Genomic DNA, 22,977 nt, shown 5'->3' with positions numbered 1-22,977 from the left:
CAACAAAAAATTTTTCAATTGTTGCACTCACAATGTTTTCTACAATTTTACTTACTATTTTGGTCAGTGCAATGTTTTGTACCATTTTATGATATTTCGAGACTGTAAATTCCACTTTAGTTTTCCTAGATTTTGGTCGCATAATTTTATTTACTTTCGCCGATTCCGTTAATTAAACGAACGATATACATATTCAGTGGTACGTACACGAAGCCAAGGATGATAAAGAACCCTCGGAATTGCCTTCTCCTTCGTACGCATAGTGCCTGACATCGTCGAACGGATTCGTGTCAGGATCCTTGTCGCAGCTCTCTTTCTTGCCGTCTAGGAAACCGCAAATATCCGGCACCTCGTCGGGACCTGGCAAGCGAGAAAAGAAAGTGGACGTATATAATTGATCTTCGAGTGTCTTTTTGCTCGTTGCGACATTTCATTCGAACGAGGTTTAACCCTCTGACAGAGGCTTAGTCATCGTTATCACGAGCGCGTTGAATGGTTTATTTCATAGCGATAGAGCGAAAAAGCGGAACCGAACAATTTTTATCCCTACGCGATAATAAAATGTACTTAAAAAGTAGCATCGTTCATATAGTTTGACAGAATAATAACACAGCTGATAAATTAATTAGCTCAGACAGTAATTAACATTAAAAATACATGTATGTGTCTAAGACTGAGCATAATGAACAAGTAGTAAAAGTCGAAACATGAGAATACAGTGACTTGTACATTGTTATACACAAGATACAAAAACTTTTCGTAAGCAGAATGTTCAAATAATTCGATAATATAATACACTAATAAATTCGATAATCTAAATCGAATGAAAATGATTGCTGATGGGATGATAATGCGATATTATCCTTTAGTGGATTAAAGTGTTAAACAACGCTTATCTCTTGATTCGTCTTACAGAGCTGTGTCATATAATACCATAACAAATTGTGTAACTACACTACGACTATAATATGCGTTTGCTGGCTTACTTATTCAATTTATCGTACCTCTGGATTGCAAGCCAACGGGCGCAATTTTCGAATCGATAGGCGGCGCGTCGTAAATCGTTCGAAGAACGTTCAAATCGTAGCCCGTATCGACTTCGCCGCCTCCTTCGTCCTCGTAATTAATAATGTTCTCTCTAATGTCGTCCATATCCTTATAGAGATCGTCGGTCTTTTTCCTGTGCACCACCACCGCGAACAACAGTATTAACAATATCGCGATACAAACTAAGATCGCGACAAGGAAGTTGGTGTCGATCCCGAAGGATACGGCTTTTGCCATTCCGTGATCGCAGCCAGGATCCGCGTTTCTAGATAGCGATGGCATACCCAAGTTGTACGTCTGAAACATAGAATAGCAAAGAAGATATATCGCGATTACAAATTATTGGACGAACTGAATTTATAGAACTTATCACGTTCCGCTCAGTAATTTCAGATTAGCCGTGCTACGTGTTTTCTAATTTTCTACGTCTCAGTCTCGCTGTTTGCTTTCGACTCGGGAAAAAGATTTTAACGTACAATTTACACGGGAATGTTCACGTTTGTCAATAACAGTTCTGTCACGTTGCTTTCGTAATCGAAGAAATCTTTTGGCGACGGGCAAAGAAAATAGGATAAGAGAATTCATAAAGTAAAATCTTCGAGGCGTTACATTTCCATTGAAGGTCATGTTGCGTATGCATCCGACGAATCCTCTGTCGGTAGGTACATAATCCCATCCTAGTTGCGAAGCCATCTTCGCGAGATTAGTCAGAGTTCCACCTATCTGCAAGGGGCTGTTCACGTTCAAAAATCCGTTCGGTCCTTGCGGCGCGGTTAAGCTCATACACGCGGAGATTCCACAGTTGTCCACTTTCATTTCTATCGCCTGCAGCGCATAAAATATGGAGTTTAACATAGAGTTTGGACCTTACGTTCAAAAGGTAACTGCTTTTATTCGTATCACGTATTAACATACTGTTGACAGGTCACAAATAAACTCGTTTATTCATGCACAACATTGTTAACCGGTCACGAGTAAACTTTGTGTTTGATGCATGAAATATAGTCAATCTTTGCATAAAATATCTGGTCAACAGTGTGTTAATATATCGCTATTGATGTTCTGTATTCGTATTTATACCCTAAATAACGATGAAAAATATTTATACAAGTACATACATGTGGGTTTGAATGACCATGAAGTATTTTAAACGAAGATTATAGTAAAAACAAGAGCGATACCGTAGCGCGCAATATAAAGAGTTATGGAAAAAGGTAGAACGCAATGATTCTACGAATGATAAAGATCAATTGCGCTTACGTTCTTCGTAAAGTAAACGTCTATCCTATGTCTTTCTCCGTCAGTGAGCTTAATGTGCGGTTGATCGAGTTTCACAGTGCCAGACCCGTAGTCCATGTAGAGAACCGCGTATCCCTGTTGAAGCTCCAGGGCCATGAAGTCTTGAATTCTGATCTTTGAACTATACGTCATCGGACCAAAGTAAAATACCAGACCGTTGTCTATGTGAGGCGTTATCTCGAGACCTGAAACGCAAATTCACGCGATGAATGGATATTGACGTTCAGCTGCTGCAGGGATACAGTAGTGGCCAGTTTAAATTCCAATAAATCGAGGATCCGGATTGTAATTCTCGCGAAACAGACGATAAATTTGTTGCAGCAGTACTCTCGATTTCCGCGAGAATGCAGGAAAAATAGATCTGGCGGAAATAAGTGAGAAAAATATCAACAGTATTTAGATACTGTCGCTGTATTTACTCTAGCTTTATCATCGGTAGACTGCAAATATTTGTGTAAATTTACATTAAAACGCAATTAAAAGAGTAGGATCTGGCCAGAGATCTGTTTCGCTAAATAAATATTAGAACAAGTACTGTATTATGGATATTTTATGGATCTTTTTCCGAAACTTTATATACGTATTATGTATCCTAGCATGTTTAAATTTCCCATAAATCCATAAATAATTATTTTCTCACGAGGAATACCATCCAATTAATGCTGAAATCACAGATTTTTGTAACGTAACTTGACAGAGTGTATTACAGGGTTCATATAGGAGTATAAAGGCTATTAGCAATTAGTTTAGCAGCTATAACAGATGTCTATCTTTGTGATAAACGATGTGTATCTTTAAACGTCCTTATAAATTCTGTGAGTCGTTCTTTCCATACGTATAATTGTATACAATTGTATGCAACTCCATTATAAATCAAACGACCTTCCTTGTGAGTAATGAGAATTTACTACACTTGAATTGTGGACACACTGCTCTATTGAAATTTAAACTAGCACTGCTGTAACACATAGCATAGAAGAGTAAGGAAAGAAGAAAGAAATACACCAACCCAAATGAGAATCATCGCAAGCTTGACCAGGTGGAGGCATTATAGCCCAACCGTTGCCATGAAAACCAATGCCAAGAAGCTCGCACCTTGGCCCCTCAAGACCCGGAGGACACTCGCATCGATCTGCCAACGGTGTGCCTCCATTCAGGCAAACGATCGGTTCAGCGACATGACAAGTACATTGTGGATCTACTACAGCTCGCACTCCAACGAACGTACTGATATTCGTATAAACCGGATACGGGACCGTGCTTGCATTCAGATAATTACGACAAGTATTGTTGCAATGCTGCTTTTCGATAAGGCACTCGTCGATATTCACCAGCAAGATATCTGTTTTTAGCTCTCGTTCAATCTCTTCCGTGTGTTGCGCCAGGATCGTATTCAGCTTCTCAGGGGCATAATAAGGACTACCATGCGCCGAGAACCGTACGTCCAACAAACTGTTGTTGTTATGATGCGGCGAATGAAGCACCGTGAATACGTCCACGTTCTCCACCGAGGTATTGAGCATATTCGCTATTCTCTCCTGAAATATTTCCTTCTTACTAACGCCAGATTCGCCAGGAGCGACGAACTCTGTGGCTGTCATTCCGAAGAACCGCACGGATCCGGACCTAGCGACCGCTTCCTCGGGCAGCTCTTTCACCGTGACGTTCACGTACGCGTTCACCTGATGTCGTGGAATGCGAATGCTGTATTCGGTGACTATGAACTTGAGGACGAACGTATCGTTCGAGATTCCTGGAAGCAGCGTGATCATACCGTCCTTCGGATTTAAAGTAAATCCTTCGTGAGTCGATGCCCAGGCAAAATGCTTGTCTGGCAAGTCCCAATCGTCAGCGTCGTTTACATACACTCGTCCGATATTTGTTTCTGGAGCCTCGCCTTTATAATTGTAGACAAATATAGAGCTGGAACCTTCTGACATAGCATTGTCGTTCTCGTCACCGATGATCACGGTCAACGTCGATGTTCCCGTCATGGGTGGCTTTCCGCTATCCGTGATAGCAATCTGAATGTCGTAACTCTTTCGTTCTTCTCGATCGAACTCGACACGAGCAAACAAGTCGGCGTCCCGAATAGCAAATTTGGCTAGAATCTCGTCGTCAGCGGTATTTTTGTCTATTTCGAATTGGAAAGGAGGTCCGTTTTCGTCGGAGTCCCAGTCGCGAGCCTTCAATTCCGTGATCTTATCGGGAGGCTTGTTCTCACCCCATACTACGGGATAGGGCATGTCGAGGAATGGCGCGTTGTCATTTATATCGATTAACGTGATGTTCACCATTACGAGTTCTCGTAGCGCGGTCGGGGAGCCGTCTTCGTCTCGCGCCATAACAATCACCTGAAACCAATCGGATACGATTAATTTCGCTGTTTCTTCCGAAGAGATCCAGTAGCGATTAATTGGTCGCGATTCGACGAGAATTCGAAAACCGAATGACTGCCGATTCTCTATGCATTTAAGGTAGAAAATGTGCATCGTGTGGAAAATGTATAAAATATCTAAGCAAGGTACTCATTCTGATGTTTACTACGTGGACCAAATCTCTGGAGCAACGGAGAACAGTGCTCTCTCCTTGCCATTCGGTTAATCGTCTTTTCAGCTTTGCACTGACCGATCGACGAAGTGCTCGATGGCACTAAAACGAAAGGTACAGCTGAAAGGAAACTTACCGTCCACATGGAGTATCCCAGGGGGCCATCGCGATCGAGAGGTTTCTTCAAGGTCATGCAACCAGATTTGTCGATACCTATGAGAGGTTGTTGGTCTTCTTTTACGATAAAGTAGGCGATATGCTGATCAGCGTTCCTGTCCTTGATGTCGGGATCGTAAGCGACCACAGTAGTGATACAACCTGTAACCAGTGCATAGCAATGAAACTCGCTTATAATAGAAGCTTGAACATAGTCTTATTGAGAGGAACACGATTGGAAGATGTATCGAGGTCATAAAATTAATCAAGCTTCGGAGAACATGGTCTTGATCTTTGAAGCAGAAATTTCAGATCTCTCGAGATCTGACCAAAACGTATTCTACAGACTATAGAACTCTTATTCTATGAGCGCCATTCGTACGAAAGTAACGCTAAACGGGATACGTCTTGCTTACCTTCCACCAGCTTCTCTTCCTCGATAGTAGGATTTTTATTAAAGTCCTCGAAGACCGGAGGATTGTCATTTACGTTTTCGATAAAAATCTTCACTTGAGCGGTATCGTTATACACGCCGTCGAAAGCTCTCACGGTCAAATTGTATTCCGTGATCTTCTCGTAATCCAACGGCTTCTTCACGCGGATCTTTCCAGTTGTGTTCTCGATATAAAAGCTGTCGTCGGTATTGCCAAATATAATGCTGTAGGTAACCGGACTGGCAGTGTCCAAATCGTTGGCCTTCACTTCGGTGACCGGCGCGTTGATATTGGCATTTTCCAGGATCGAATTCGCGGTATAAACAGCTTGCGTGAAATGGGGAGCGTTGTCGTTCTTATCCGCGATCTCGATGCGAAACACTTGCTGACCTTTGTTGTGCTCCCCCGTCTTGAACAGCGCACTGGGAGAATTGTCCATGGCGATCACCTTCACGTTGTACGTGTCTTCGGTCTCTCTATCGAACGTGGTCAGAGTGGTGATGTTACCGGTATACTTATCGATAGCGAAAAGATCCCGGAAGTTATCCAATTCGTACGTGACCTAGAAAAACACGAGGGTGTGAAACGCTGAGAACGCGCCGATGGTTGTACGCGTCTATGATTTTCATTGTTTGTATTGTTAAGCCCGCTGCCGCTGTTGCTCTTCTCTCTGGATCATACGAATCGAACGAAAAATTACATCGTAGCTTGCGTTATGTTTTTAAACGTTTGACGTCGGTGTTTTAAACGTATTTTGAATTTCACGGGGCTAAGGAAAAGATATAATAAAATTTGAGAAAGAGAATTATTTACTACGAGTATTCTAATCTATATCGATCGAGACAAAGGAAGAGGAAGAAGAGACGTACGTACCTGGTTATGAGCGGAGGTTCCATCGGCGTCGATCGCACGCACTTGCATTACCGGGACGCCTGGTGGCTCGTTCTCCAGTACTCTACCTTTCTTCAGATCTCGAAACACTGGAATGTTGTCGTTGACATCCAACACCTCGATATCGATCACGGTCTCGGCAGCCAGCTGATACTTGTTCTGCACGCGCACGATCAGCGTGTAAACCGTGTTGCTCTCGTAGTCAAGATGCTGAGAGAGCTTGATGTCGGCAGCATCCTTGTTTGACTCCAATCTGTCAATTAGAGGATAGGAGAAATATTGGTACGTGTACGATAATCGCCGAAAGTATTCGCGATTATATTTTTTTTTTCATTTTTATAGTCGTATGAAAATACCAAACGATACGAAATTTAATATATTTAATATATTTCAATCTAATTAATCGGCATGAAAGGGCAGTGATAAATACAATGGTCGACCTATGATTTTTCCAGCCACTTTACACAGTTGCTGGAAGATGTAACTTGGACATCGAAAGACCACCAAAGTGAAACATCGTCTTCTCGAAGAAATGAGAGAGAGAGAAATAATCAATGAACAATTATATTGTGCATAAAAATTACGACAGCCAGTTTCGACGTAAATATAAATGTCGATGTATATAAAAATCTCTGACAAGGTGGTCATCGAGTTCCGCACCTGTTTGTTCGCCGTTTCGTTCTACTATTTTTTTGTTTTCCAAGTCACGTTATTCATCGAAATTCAAGATATTCTTCGACACTTTGACTACCACGCCGAAATCACACGCTTCGCTCAGCACGCCACGGGAGTATTTTTATTATTCCAAGCGTATAATGGCAAAATAATAATAAATCGACGATGTAAGACAACGTTCTTCCTCAATGGACCGTTTATCTTATTGGTGGTCACGAGTGACCATCGTGGCGCCTTGCTAACAGTCGATAGCGACATATCGTAACAAGGCTTCGTTCATTTCAACGAACCATTCGCATTCGTTTTTTCGTCGTAAACAAAACGTGCAGAATACATTGTTGACACGTGCAGAAGATATTAGTAAACAGTGTTTGCTCATTGTATATATAATAGCAAGGTACGTGGACACTTCTAACTTCGATTACACGATTATAAAGCAGTATTTACGATTATTTTCTAAGCTGTGTTTATATTAATATTCGTAGATCAGCCCTCAAACATACGGATGCAAACACAGTGCACCGTTAGATGCAAGATTCGTTCTCATTTCTTTTTATCGATGTTCCAATGGAAATGTTTAATCGTTCAACGGGGCACTTTTTGTTTCAAAGTATCTTCTATTTATCGGTTATATTCAAAATGCCCTAAGCGTCAATTTTCATACAATTTTTACAATCGTAACCGTGGCCACCGTAATGACCACCGTGGCGTTACAGGAGAAACCATGGCCAGTCGTACGTGACCAACGTGGCAGTCAAAGTATTAACGTCCAGCCGATTTCCCTTGCGAAACAGAATCTTGAATGACATCGACACGGGAGAAAGAGAAAAATTGAAGCTTGAGAGCGCATAAAAGTTAACGGAATTACCAGAGCAGTCAAACTGGCCGGCCTGTAATTTCTTCTAGAAATTTTATGCGCATCGATATCTATGCATTTTGTGATATTGGGACGACTTTTTATAGAATATACACTTAACTAGCTAAAGCTTATTTTTCTGCTTGCGTTTGCGTACCTTTTCACACGACTTTCAATTTCCATTTGTTCGATAGAAATTTCACATTAGTCGTCGCTCGAATGTTAATTAACTGGAGCAATTGGCAAAACGGAATAACGACATTCGCAAATCGTAACTAGTCATAAAAGATTCGATTTACCTGAACGTATTTCCTTTGTTGGTTTGCTCTGTTCTACCAGGAACCAGCTCGAACAAGAGACCGCTGTTGTCTCCGCTGTTCGAGACGGCCTTTAGTCGGATGATACTCGCGTCGAAGTCGCTGAAATTTTCCTGCAATCGAATCGGTTCGGCAGGTCTTGGTAAGAAAGCCGGAGCCTTCTTGTGAGACTCCACCACTCGAATATCCAGATCGATCGTGTTCGATTTTGGAACGTCGCCCTGATCCTTAGCTGTCGCGGTCATGCTGAACTTGTAATCCGGATTCCTCTGCAAATATTCGACGATCGTTTAAATTCCTCCCATTCGTTCGGCGATCGAAATTCACCAGATTCGTTGCTTTATTCGTAGGAAAAAAAGGTTTACTCGATCTATTCGAAAGCCTTTCGTTCAGCAACGCGTTATAGTCGACACTCGGGCGAATTATTTCGCACTACGCGTTATGTTCGATTGGCGACTAAGAGATTGAGGATTTTGTCATTAAATGGTAACGAGAAAATTCGCAATCGCTTAGTTGTCAAGCCAATATTTACACGACATCCGTCCATGTTTACGAATTAACGTAGTATACGAATTCTACTACGTATCGAATAAAAGCTACTATACTAAAAGCGTCGAATCGACTGTTTATTTGTATACAAAAGAGAACCGTGTACTCTCGACCACGTGCGTCACAATCGAAGGGTTAAAATTAATGAATCTGATTAACGTTCGAACGTTTCGGATCAACAGCGTTGCGCGATACTTACATCGATGGTTTTATTGAGAAATATCACACCCGTGTTGCGATCTATTCGAAAGTACACTGCGTCTTCGGGCTTTCTAGACAACAAGCTGTAGTAGACCACCGAGTTGTTGCCATCGTCGATGTCCGTGGCGGATACCCTCATCACTTCTCGTCCCAGGGGCAAATCTTGCGGCACCGACTCGGTATACGCCTATACGCGAGACCACGATCACCAGAAAAACAAAACAACGTTATATGGAAATACGTTTGCATCGTATCGATCGATTTCTGAAATCTCTATTTCCCACCAGCGTGTCTTCCCCTTCTCTAAACAAATCTACTAGGTGTGCATGCGTCCAGAGATATAAACTAAACGCGACGAAAGAAGCCGCGATACGAGCGGTAAAAGTGGGATTTTCTATCCTATAAGCGTCAAATGCGCGTGTCTGGTACGTTTCGTACTAGACGTATACATCGTTTCCGATATGACGAGCGTCGCGCATTCCTCTGTTTACGTATTCATCGTTTGGTATATTGTCTGGCGAAAGAGAAGATTAGAGAGAATGCGAAATACGATTTTAAAACGAGCTGAAACTTTCTTTCGCTGCTATTTCTACGATATGATATTTCCTTTCATCGCCAACATCGTTCGTAGTCTTTATCGCTATTGTCGTTCGTCCGTGGATAATTCGCAACGTATTCTCGAAACTTTCAAAACCCTCTCGAAAGTAGCAAGTGCATTGTATTTATTATAATCAGACGCGTCTCATTCTTGTACGATACAACTACGGTTGACGCTCGAAGGAGTTGCGTAACGACGTAAGTAGTTTACTTCGAAAAACTGAGACATATATATATATATATATATAAATGAAGGGAAATGAAAAATGATTTCTTGGCGGAAGATAAACGTGGAAGGAAAGATCGTTTCGATCGTGAGCTGTTCGATTGAAAATCGTTCGCAGGACAAGAGAAACGCGTTTCCTCGTTACGACTGATGTAAATACGCCAAACTCGAACATCCGACGCATATAAGAAACTCCGCCTTGAGATCATTCGAGATTTTCGATCGATCACGCAAGCGTAGTAATCCACTGCGTAACAAAAACAGAACGTAGGCATTCGCATTCCCACAAACAAAAAGAAGACGTAAATAGAAAAGAAAATAGGAAAGAGAGAGAGAGAGAGAGAGAAATAGAGAGAGAGAGAGAGAGAGATAGAAAGAGAATGGAAAAATAGAAATAAGAAAATAAAAAAACATCGAAATAGATATATACACCGGGAAAATTCGAGACCAACCTTCCATACGTATCCACGAAAGACCTAGGTTTGAAAAAAAAAAAAGAAAAAGAAAGAAATCGAAGCAAGAGGTGGTGGTTAGTGTAGCACAATCGTATCGTAAAGCGTAAGAGAAAATACGCTGCTGCATTCGTTGCTCGACGAAGCAAAAACCCGTGTTACGGGAAATTCGATTGGTCCGTAAAATGTGTATGAAATGGAAAAAAGACGAAACGCGTGCCAGAGGGTAGTATTTTCGACGACGTATACAGGCACGCGTGGTTTCCGTTGACACGTAGAGCGAGGACGAGCGCGACAAACGCGACGATATGTAAACCGTATCGGACGTAGACTCCGGTTCGTAAACATTAGGATATTTACGATTAAAGAAATATCAGGTAAATCTGGCAAATTGTTATGAAAATCGATAGAACCTTAAAAAGTCCATGAAATTTTCGTCCATCAATTGCGCGTACTAAAGTCATTTGTTCAATACGAAACAATATTCCGATATTTTCGATATTTTCATATTACAATCAGCGATATTTCTAAAATTATAAATAATAAGAAAAAAAGACGTTCTGGATTTTGAAACTGCGCGATCTTCTTCTCTCGGTGTTCCCTTCGTTCCTTCTACGATCTATTACGTTTTCTATATTGCTATTTAATTATGCATAACGTCAAATACTTTAGGCTAATGATTTTGAGTTGTTCCAGTAGATCGGAAGATCGTGTTATCGATTCCTTATTTTCTTCCAACCCTTTCAAATAATTTTCAGAAACCTTTTCAATCGTCCTACGAACACGAACTCTCCTATTTTAATCGTTTTCCTAACGATCGAAGCTAATTACCGCGTTTCTGTTGGAAGATCCAAGCGAATGTCCAAGTACTTATCGACTAGGCTGTGTCGTAAATTGATATATGGACGAATCGAGCGACCCATGAGAGCGCTCGAGTCGAGAAGAAGGTTCTCGAGATGGTCACACGGCACCTACCACTTTGTCAAAGACGGGCCCATTGTCGTTCACGTCCTCGATGGTGACTTTGAACGTGCACACGTCATCGAGTTGCGGCCTTCCGTTGTCGGTCGCGAGGACGGTCAGGTAGGCTTCCTTTTCTCGAGCCGGTTCGTCCCTGTCCAGCACCTGCGTCGTCCTGATCAATCCGGTCCTGTTGTTGATCTCGAATTTTAGTTTCTCGCCGGGAGCTGTCACGAAACTATAAGTGATCGTGCCTGCGTGAAAGAAAAACACGTTTTAAAAGGCTAAAATGCAGCGTTTCCTCGAACCATTTCGGTCCAGTTTTCCACTGAATTTGGTCAGAGGAAGTCCGCGTCGAACGTTATAATGGACAAGTCGAGAGCAACGCGCCAGAAGCTTCTGGCCGGATGAATTTTTCTACTACTTTGCGTTCGAGAAAGATTTTACGCGATTCGAGTATCTCCGTTCTTGGATTTGAAATATCGGGAAAATTGGTGAAACTCTCGGTCACAATGCGAGATATTGACACGTCGCGTACCTCCATCGTCTGGATGGTCTCTGTCCTCTGCGTGCACTTTAATCACCACCGTGCCCACTGGCTCCTCCTCTTTCACTACCGGTGCGTAATTCGAGCAATTCGAAAACACTGGTTTGTGATTGTGGTTTTCGTTCAGTTGCATCTGCGAAACGAGTACAATTTCGGTTATTACTGTTATTTCCTTCGAAAAACAGAGTTCGCAATTAGAAGTCCGTTTCTCTACACAACGTTGTCGATATTTTTTACGCGTAGAACGAATAGGATTAATAGGAATCGCGAGATCATTATCGTAAATAGGCTAAAACCGTGGCCTACGAAAATTCTAGGCTTTGTAGCAATTTGTAGCTGGATTTTACGATTTTGTAAATAACAACTCGTGGTAGAAATCGGACGAGAGATTCGCAAGGTGGTACGAAGCGAAGCAACCTATAAAAGGTGATTATATCTCGACTGATTGTCAAGGGAAAATTAATTGGCTCTACGAAAACAATTTTCAGACTTCCACAGTTCGGTGATTCGATTAAACGCGTTCAGTTCTTCCGCGTCGTAGCTACAGGTAGACTTTGGCACAGTGCTGTAATACGACGAATATCTAATGTTTTTAAAAATTGAAGTTACACGTAAAATATTCTTTTTTACGTTCGTAGCTCTGCTCGGAACACACGAAACGTAATAAAATACTAAAACCAAATATTCTTACAGCTACGTGTATTTTAACGACATCTATCGAAACGCAGAATCAAAAATAGGGAAATCGTTTATTTCGACGAAAACAGGCAAACGCGTAGAAGATCGGAAGTCGTTTTCGATGTCAGCCTTCCGCTCGACGAACACGGTGGCCTGATCCCTGCGATCTAACTTTAACTAAACAACTTCGATTCCGTTAATCATTGAACGTTGCAGAAATATTTCACAACGTCATCCAAGTGTGCCGATCGATCGAACTGGAGAATCGGTTGATAGAATAAAAGTAGTATAATCGAAAAGCACTCACCTGAAATTCCTCTTCGTTAGGAAACTGCGATCTCGCGTCCAAGTGTCTGGAATGCCTCAATCTCGTTGCGTCGGCTGAAACACAGAGACAGGAAAATAGAAAATAAAACATCCATCGGAATCTCTTTCTCGCTGGACCAGACACGCGCGCGTATTTTTTCCACGGTTCGCGCGCCGCGTTTCCGCTTCCTCTGCCGTTGTCTAGGTACGCGCGAACACGGCCCCGTAAAAGCTTTCGATTTTACGCGGTAACGCGCCACTTCGGCCAAGAGGTATATATCGAGAGAACGATAAATAATTGAGAGGGAACGTTACGCAAGCCGAATCGACGTCGCGCTTTACCTCCGAACCGTCTAATAATTATTTCAACTTGCGAGCTTTCGTCTTTTCTTTTCCCTTTCGTTCTCTTCTTCTTGCCTTTCGTTTCTCCTACTTCTCGGCTAGAGGAGCCAAAGCAGCTGCCGAGCTTAGAAACGTTGGGACGCATTTTGGTTGATTCGGCTGGCGGTAACAGCGTTGGAATTTCATAGAAAGATACAAATCAACGATGGCTCAACGATAGTTGCGGATCGTTGACGCTGTCTGTTTACGGAATAAGTAGAATATAGATGGAAATTACAGAGTGCGGATTGATTCTTAACGCTGCGACTTTTAATTGTGAATATCGACCGGCAACTCCGATTTATTATCGCCATATTAGGTTGTCCGAAATGTTTCTTTCGTTCGATAAGGAAATAATGGACGCACAATGTTCTTTGTTTTATATTAGTTTATCGAATTACGCGCGAACATAATAATAGAAATAGAACGAAATAGATCACACCTAATTCGATGAAATAATATAAAACGAAAATTATCGTTCATCTATTATCACTTTATGAAACGAAAGAAACTTTTCGGACAACCTAATATACTTCGACTTGCAAGTTTCCAAGTGTCAGATTTTAAATGCTACGATGACGTGTAAATAATAATATTAAAGCGATTCAAAACAATCTTTATTCATCTCAGAAGTAATATAATTTTGATTACGATATTTCTATTAATTATACTTAAATAATGCGTGGAATTTTTGAAAATATTCATTGGCATGTAAACCGGGTTTGCGTTCACAGATCTCACAGTAGAAAACTGCTTCTTTCTACCGCATTACTTCCTTTTGCTGACCAAACGAGACACTTTTTCTTTTTCCATTTCGGCAACCGATTTATTATATGCAGTTTCACATCTAAACGTTGTTCCTTACCTGTTCCTGGAGGCCTGCCATACACATTGTTATTCCGGAAGTTACTTACGAGCTGACTTACTAATAATTTGACAAACTTATAGCGTGACAAACCGCTTTCTCCTTTCCTTTCCTGAGAAATTTTCTAAAGTATAGAAGCATTTATTATGCTTGTTTCTTGTCCCCAAAAGAACAGGATGGGTTTACGATAAAACAGGTTCAGATCTGACCGTTTTTACTGATCGCTTGTAACTCACTGAGGAGTATTATTTTTTATTTGTAAACAATTACCGATAACCACCCAAAAATACATTTGGAGCGAAGGAGTTAAGGCTTAAGTTGAAAGACGCGATCATGTATTTCGTTGTTTACCACATATACTATGTTTCATGTTTGTGTATTTTAAGTTTTGCGTGTTCAAGTGACTCGAAGGAAGTTTGTTCGGTGCGGCTTGTAACGCGCAAATAAAAGTTTCCGAAGATAGAACGTTCGTCAAATTACCGGCATAGTTCGAACAAGGCTCGATAATTACAAATTTCGCCGTCGCATATTGGCTATTAAAAATCGCTTCGAGTATTAAAAATCGTCCGAGAACTCATATTTTTAAGAACACAGCTGCGCGAGAACGTAACTATGGAAGCTAAACAGAGTTTACTTCACCTACTCAGTACACATTACAACGAATACTCCGCTTTGGAATTGCGCTTAACACTTTCACATTGTGACATTGGTCACATTGGTGACCGGAGAGCTTCAACTTATTACAATTGTAGAAACTGTATGAAAATTGACGCTTAGGGCATTTTGAATATACCCGATAAATAGAAGATGCTTTGAAATAAAAAGAGCCCCGCTGAACGATTAAACATTTCTATTGGAACATCGATAAAAAGAAATGAGAACGAATCTTGCATCTAACGGTGCACTGTGTTTGCATCCGTATGTTTGAGGGCTGATCTACGAATATTAATATAAACACAGCTTAGAAAATAATCGTAAATACTGCTTTATAATCGTGTAATCGAAGTTAGAAGTGTGCACGTACCTTGCTATTATATATACAATGAGCAAACACTGTTTACTAATATCTTCTGCACGTGTCAACAATGTATTCTGCACGTTTTGTTTACGACGAAAAAACGAATGCGAATGGTTCGTTGAAATGAACGAAGCCTTGTTACGATATGTCGCTATCGACTGTTAGCAAGGCGTCACGATGGTCACTCGTGACCACCAATAAGATAAACGGTCCATTGGGAAGAACGTTGTCTTACATCGTCGATTTATTATTATTTTGCCATTATACGCTTGGAATAATAAAAATACTCCCGTGGCGTGCTGAGCGAAGCGTGTGATTTCGGCGTGGTAGTCAAAGTGTCGAAGAATATCTTGAATTTCGATGAATAACGTGACTTGGAAAACAAAAAAATAGTAGAACGAAACGGCGAACAAACAGGTGCGGAACTCGATGACCACCTTGTCAGAGATTTTTATATAACGCCACAAGCGATAACGTAGATACGCCGATAATCGATATACCGATCGACGATGAAGAAGAAGAAGAAGAAGAAAATCGTCGTATTTTTCGACCACGTCGAGAACGATGAAAACGATGAAAAGATGAAAAATCGTGACTCGAGCAATGACAACGTGTGTACAAGCTGGCAAAGCTGTAAGCGGCACGCTAACCTCCCTCAGGGGGAGTAGCCTGCTTTTCCTACGCGGGGGTTAACCTACATTTCGATCGAGTTCGCAGGTTCGTTTGGAACGCGAGGCTTCGCCGAGCGGATACGCGTCCGCGTTTTCTCTACTTCGGCCGGTTCGTTCGATTCGGACAAAAGGAAACGACGATAACCGATATGATCGATCCGAGTTTGAGAAAGCAAACAGAAGACGAGACCCAAGTTTCGTAACGATTATTGGCCAGGAGAGCCGCGTTATTTTATTTCGCGGAGATTACGATCGATCCGATAGATACGACTGTACTTCACTCTTCTTTCTCTTTTCAGGATAAATCTTTCGAGAAACGGTTTCTAAACGATTAAACCGTAAGGTTTATCGACGAAGAACGAAACTAAGTTTGTACCGATTATTGCATAAAGCTAGTTGAAAGTATGCAAAGTCTTATTAAACTTGTTAGAAAATCAAAAGGCTTATGGATAACGTAGTAAGATATTTGGTATCCGTGACTCCTTTAATTCTTCGTTTAATCGATCGTTTTTTATATTCCTCTTGTAACGGATTAAAACTGAGTTTGCACGACACAAAGGAATACTTTGAATTTGCAATAGTTATAGATATTATACCTACGGTAGCGAGGATACTTACTCAGTGGAAAGTTCTTGCACGAAATTCGATTTAATTTACTTTATAATACTCGTTCGCGATCAAAATTTTACTCCCACTAAATATCGTAAGCGTCTCAAAGTACGAAAAATGAATTTTTTTAAGTCACATTAAAAGCCATTCTTCCTACAAATTTTATTCTTAATTTAATTATTCTTTATTATTATATATATTCGCACGTAATTAAAACAGCGCGTAAATTTAAATCGTCGCGGCCTATGAGTTTTGGTAATCGAGAAACTACGATGTTTAGAACGGTGACCCTCGATTTTTCGAATTATGTCGTATGATTTTTAGAGACACGACCCGCGCACCGTTAAAGAGAAAGGCGACGACGAGGCTCGAACCCGTCCAAACAGTTTTCGGGTACTCGAATCGCACCGTTTCGACGCCGATAATGTAAGTACTTAATTCGATTACCACTCCGCTTCCATCGTGCTCAAGATACGCTCGGGACACGTAATCGGCCGCGTCTTTCGAACATCGCTATAGTCGTGGAACGAGGACGACGCCCGATGCAATCTACAGTCTTCGAGAACGTGGAAAGATCGCGTCCGTTGCCATTCGTTGCAAAACGTTCCTGGCAATTGACGCGTGTAAACTACGGACGTACAACAGCGTTCGCTTAATCCCTTAACCCGCTCGTCTTCTTTCAGCTTATTCTAGTCTATTCGGTCTATTTTATTTGTTGAAATACATCGATCTCTATTCCCGCTTCGCATCGAATATTTTTCGCCACAGCTATTTTGCCTCGTCGCTTGTCGGATAAATCTTTAACCGGTTTCGGTTCGACAAATTCGCCGATTTATACGGGTATTAACCTCTCGACGTACAAATAAAATAGCACTCGATGCGCACTGAAAATTTGATTTCAGATAGCTCGGCATAAAATCGGTGTACGACTCTCGGCGTCTTATCGAGACGCGAAAAGTAACGCAACGAAAGGAACGGCGTCTCGCACACGTCTCTGCATACGTTGAGAAGCTAACGTTCGCGCTTCTTCCGTAAAAGACACCGCGAAATTCCTCTCTCTCTGCACGTCGAGCGCTCTTTTCAATTTTCCAGCTTTCCGATTTACCGATCTTTGCTTCGATCCCGCCGGTTGTCGAAGAGAGCAGCAGGCTGCCGATAACCCTTCGACGACGAACTTGTTTAATCGAACGTTCGCTCGAATTATTCGTTTGCCTGGTGCGTGCTTCCTCGCGGTTTTATCAGACAGCAACGCCACGATCGTCGATCCATTGGACGGTCGTCGCTGTTATTCGCGATCGGATGCGTTCGCAACGTTGTACCGCGAATGCATTTTCTATTAGGATAATTACCGACGACGGTGCGCGCGAGTCTACCGGTGATTTCATTTTCCAGATTAACGGAGTGTGCTACCGATCATCGTGCTTGTCGATTAAATTTTCGTTAGCCGAACGCCATTCCCGCCGAGCGTATTCGTTTCCGAGGCGAGCGCCAATACGAGACGCGAATGCAAACACCAGCGCACGACGATTTACCGAGAATTCATTGCTCGCGTCCCTCGCTCTTTGTCTCTGTCGATTGAAATAAGGGAAGAAGCGCGCGCCGTTTCTCCTCCAAATTACTCGACGACGATTAATTGATTCAAGCGCGCATCGCTGCTCCGCCTTCCAAAGAATTATCGATCTTGCGATCCGTATACATTACTGTACACTTACGATTGCTTCTCCAGCGTGACTTTCCGCGTTTCGAGTCGACAACGATCGAGACAATCGCGGTCTCGTTCCTGTCGTTGATAGTTAAAGAAAGCGATGACGTCGACAAAGGGAGTACGAATCGGTCGCTCAAATTTCCATTCTCTTTAGTTTCCCGCTAGAAGATCGATCGAGCAGCTCGCCGAACAAGAATATTTACGACGATGTAATGAAAAATTGAATTTGTGGCACCGAACCATCCATTTCCTCTAATTTCCGTGCTTCGTTTATTCTCAGAACCAATACGAATTGTTCGCTGGAAACGAGAAGTCAATCGGCTTAGATCATGATAGCTTGCAGCGAGTGTATTTTCTGCTCGAATAATCGAATTATATTCGTGAGAGTTTTATTCGTTTTGTAAATATAAAAAGAACCAAGTTGCCTGACAGCTGCTACGATTACTAATTTAAACGTGGCCGATATTTGAAAGAAAAAAGAAGAAGAAAAGGAGGAAGAAGAACTGGAACTAGAAGTTTCCACGCGATTCGCTCGATTCGTCGTTCGAGCTAATCCTCGAAGAAGTCCTTCAATTTCCAAAATCAAGAGGCTGTACCTAGCGAAATTAAAGGATGTTCTCGTGACCAGCTGCCGTTCGTTGAACGATCGAATCGATGAAAAGATAGAACGATGAATTTTCGAGACCAAGCAAATGGATTTTCTAGCGACGTATATTACGTGCGAACGATGCAGCACAGTCGTAAATTACAGCTTTTAAGTAGGACCTATTGACGTAGCCACACCCAGGGCTGTACATATTTCGCAGAGGTAAAATTATTCGCAAATCAATATCCTGCTTGTAGTTTTTCATAGCTGCAATCATTGTATTTTCGTGTCCGCATCACGCTCTCGTTTTAACAGACAAACGAACATCCCGCGTTTCGATCAAATTTCGGGCAAAAAGCGGAATGAAAAATTTCGCGATATCACGCGATACGTGTATTCTGTACGTTTTTCGAATTTACAAATTTCTCTATAAACGAATACAAATTTTCCATCTACCAATTAGCAAAAAGATAACGAGCGTAGGTGGGGAAAATCCGCAGCCTATGCGCTTCGTACGTGCGTTTTTGATAATCGAAACGTACAAAAACTCGAACTATCCGTTGACTTCGTGGCTCGCGCTGTTATTTCTAGGATTCTCGAGCGCGATACAATGTATATGAATAATATTACTAAATATTAATCACAGGTTACGAGCTATTAGTACGAATAAATCGCGTACTATGGGGGTAATTAATTTAATTAAATGTATAGAATTTGATAACAACGCGAGCGTGAATTTCACAAACTTATAAATCATCGAGGATCACGTTGCACGACCCAAAATTGTACATTTTAAAAGTGGAACGTGCAACAGCAACTGCTAATTTGTCAATTCGCTCGATATCGCGGTAATTAGCGAATTATCGCGCATAACAGGGCTCGCTCGATTCGATTTCTGCCCGTAATTGTTTGAAACTCCAGCGTAACTACGAACAGAACGTTTATACAAATTCTAATTCTAATCTTGCAAGCTACGCGCAGATCTGTTTCTCCCGTCGAGTATCCTAACGATTAGCGCTACTCTCCTCCGTTTTACATATTTTTCTATATTACGCGTGTTCTACGAATTTCTATTTCAAATATATAAGCATCCATCGTATCATCTAGCGGTAACAAAAGAAAAAGAGATCTTCGCAACGGCGCCGTAACCCGATGAAACAAATCCTCGATCGCGACACGGAGCTCGCGGCCGAAAATATATTCCCGAATTGGAAATAGAGAAAAACGGGACACCTGTTGCCGAAAGGGAACGAACGAGGCAACAACGTCGTTTGCAAGCTTTCACGATCTTTGCCTCTCTCTCTCTCTCGTTGCGAATTTTTCCTCTATAGAAGCCACGATCGAACGACATACATATGGTAACGGTCGATTCGATTGAATAGCGTTGGTCGAGCGATTTCCATGCCGCGAAGCTGGTAATTATCTGGTGTTTCGCGAGGTCGCGTCGCGGGTGGATTATCGTGCGTGGCGTGCGCGCAGACGCACCCTATCGAACGATATCGAGCGCGTTCAAAGGCAGACAATCGCATCAAAGAGCCTCCATTGTCGCGACGGCCAGTTTTAGCTCGACGTCGATAACGCCTTTGGTCGACCGGCTTTCGAAAAGGCAACGCACTCGTACACGGTCCCTTGCGCCACCACGAGATCGACCATCGATCGACGTTGAGCCGGTGGATTTGGAAAACGTCGGTTTCGGGTCTGCGCTGAAGAAGCGAGCAGAGGCTCGGCTGATAAGGCGAACGAAATTTCGCGAGTTTAAGACGCGAGATGTAAAGCAACGTGATATACAACGCGCGATCAGAACACGATGGAAACGCGGCATATCAGAGATACCTTGTTCGATAATCACCGTGGAAATTTGTTAGCAAACCAGTCAAAACGACCGGTGTGGGACTTTTAATTCTTCCAATCAATGCAGACACGCAAACGTTTTTCATCGTACGACGCTTATACCATACTTTTATCGTGATAGAAGTGCGATTACGCGTATTCGGGAATATTCATCGGTCCGCTTTTCATTCCAATACACCACGTACACCGTATTTAGTTATATGCATGTTGATGCGTAAAGGGCAATAGATATAGCGATAAAATCCAAACGACCAGTATTTGTACGTATTTGGAATTAATCTGCCACGTTTATTCCCGTGTTTTGTCGCACACCTGACTCGTTCGTGACACACGAATGCATATATTTTTTCATTGACTGGAAATTTATACTCGTCTGTTAGCTCTTCTATGACGAAAAAGATTCTACGTATCGGATGACCGTTATCTCTATACATAATTGGTACATAAAAAAAAGAATCTATTTTAATTATTACGTCGTGGATCTCGTGCGACGTGAAATTTATATATAACCGTATCTCCCTTGTTACAGCCTGTGCTATATTGCATAATGGTTCTTAACACGCAAAATGCCGCTTGGGCCATCAGTGGCTCTCCTTTTCAGCTCTTTCGAGTAACACAAAACAAAACAATTTTGTTTTGTGACAGAACGAGCTTTGTTTGTGTAAAACAAAACTCGATCTTCAAACGCCTTATACAATAGAATTTAGAATCGACCGATGCGTAATTATCGCGTACAGCGCAACTACAACACCATGGGCCACCCATGAGCCACGCGGTCTCGCTACTCTCCTTTCAGAGTCACGCGAAAACCATTCGGCATTCGACGTGTCAAGAAACTTTTCCTTCGGATTATTGGTCCACTGAATTTCGTTTATAGCTCGGCTTTCGTCGTTGAGACGAGAAACGTTCGAGACAGCAGCACTTCGATCGCTTCGTTTCGGCCCGTCAGTTTCGCTTCTCTTTATTCCGTTCTTTCGTCACGAGGCACGTTTCACCGTGTCCCGAAGATAGCGCCAAAACGTCCTTCAGAAAATGGTTCGTTCGTTGCACGAACGATGCGCGGCAAGAATATCCGAAAAGAGGAGCTCGTGGTATTTTCGGCTTCGCGGTTGTTCGTCGGATACCAACGCATCGGATAGCAAACTGAATCGATCGAACGCAATTTCCATTATCGAAATCGAAGCGTGACTTTTGCTCGGCTGCCTTCGGCCTTTGTCGATGATTTGGTACGCGCGGTGCTGTCGGTAATGCTCTTACGATGGCACGGTGTGCGCTTCGACTATAATACGCTATTCCTCGCTTAACAGCCGCGCGTTTTGGTCCACTGTGCGGCTGCTATCGAGAGATGTGACATTTTAGGAATCGTCGGTTCTTATCTCTCTTTAGCACGCTCGTTTCTCGAGAGAAGATTTGTCGCGTAACGACAACAAAAGCGACCGGTTTTTACGAATTTTTGTTGTCAAACCAACCGTTGGTTGTACGACGGTTGACCTTTTTCGCATGTAAATAGATAGTCTTAGAGCATAAGCGTGATTTCTTTATTTCGGTTCTTCTTACCGTTCGTCGCGCGTTATGAGGTCTCGCGATCATCTTCGACAACGTAACGGTTGTTGGCGCGCGGCGTAGCATCTGTCGTAATCGTCAGAATGCAAAAGCTGAGAAATTTTCTTCCAGTTCGATCGGTTTACGCTGGGATTGAACCCATTTTTCCGGAAGAAAAGCACGAAGAATGGAAAAGTTGGCGAGTTTGGAAGAAAAATTTACTTTCTTCGCCACGTGGATTCGGTTTGTATAGTTTCAAGAGATATTACGAGTAAATAATCGAGCAAAAGTTTAACGAAACACGAGCAAATCGTTGGTGAAATCTGTGCAGCGAACGAGCCTTCTCCGAAGTCGTTTAATCGATTAGTTTTTCGCTCATCGTGCACGCCAGTTTATTAAAAGTGGCGATTTGGAAAATTAACCAACGATCAATTAAACGAAATGAATAGAGACAAAAAAAGAAGAAAGAAATTACGTTTCTTTCTCAAGATTATACTTTCGAAGAAGCAGTCTCTTACCCGCTAGTAGTTAGTCTGAAAAGAATTCATAAAAATCGCTTGGTTTTATTAGCACGTTACACGAGAGTCCCTCCTTAATTCTTTGCACTTGGAAACATCCGAATGTAACGATAACTTGCAAAATAGTATCGCAAATGTAAAATATAAAAATACGCGCGTAATACGACTGGAACAAGTCGTATGGCTCTCTTAACTGCAGTTAAAAGGAAATGCGTACGTGTAACGGTTAAAAGACGAATGGTTCGAAATGCATGGACTGCGTTTTCATTTTTATGAGAAATGCAACGATGCATTTTGCAGCCGAGCTATTTTAAGGAAACGCAGGCACGCGGTGTTTTCTACATAAATCGAGGCACCTGCTCGTTCTACGTAAGAAGATATCGAGGAAACATGATCGAAACTTGATTCATCCGAAAGATACTCTAACTTTAATTTTCTAGACTCGCTGTAAGAAAGACTAGAGAGAAGAACGAACGTAACGTGATATTTT

The 22,977-nt window shown here is 42.0% G+C and overlaps 1 protein-coding gene across 1 annotated transcript in view; it reads right to left on the bottom strand.

Moving 5' to 3' along the window:
• The window catches only part of shg (DE-cadherin), a 91,210-nt gene that overhangs the window by 5,448 nt on the left and 62,785 nt on the right, over positions 1-22,977 (bottom strand). Inside the window, exons 2-14 of the mRNA XM_069122313.1 lie at positions 12,743-12,816; positions 11,749-11,890; positions 11,226-11,464; positions 8,974-9,162; positions 8,208-8,494; positions 6,360-6,630; positions 5,469-6,048; positions 5,033-5,214; positions 3,356-4,700; positions 2,308-2,531; positions 1,657-1,872; positions 1,005-1,344; positions 208-360 (exon numbers count right to left, since the gene is read on the bottom strand). Of these exons, the coding sequence (XP_068978414.1) occupies positions 208-360; positions 1,005-1,344; positions 1,657-1,872; positions 2,308-2,531; positions 3,356-4,700; positions 5,033-5,214; positions 5,469-6,048; positions 6,360-6,630; positions 8,208-8,494; positions 8,974-9,162; positions 11,226-11,464; positions 11,749-11,890; positions 12,743-12,816 (4,242 nt within the window). The remainder of the gene's footprint in view (positions 1-207; positions 361-1,004; positions 1,345-1,656; positions 1,873-2,307; positions 2,532-3,355; positions 4,701-5,032; positions 5,215-5,468; positions 6,049-6,359; positions 6,631-8,207; positions 8,495-8,973; positions 9,163-11,225; positions 11,465-11,748; positions 11,891-12,742; positions 12,817-22,977) is intronic.

The sequence above is a fragment of the Bombus flavifrons genome, chromosome 10 (genome assembly GCF_040668555.2).
Source record: "Bombus flavifrons isolate JBK064 chromosome 10, iyBomFlav1_principal, whole genome shotgun sequence".
NCBI classification, from domain to species: domain Eukaryota; kingdom Metazoa; phylum Arthropoda; class Insecta; order Hymenoptera; family Apidae; genus Bombus; species Bombus flavifrons.
The sequence above is the reverse complement of the archived record's forward strand: the minus strand, read 5'-3'. Positions and strand labels throughout refer to the sequence as shown.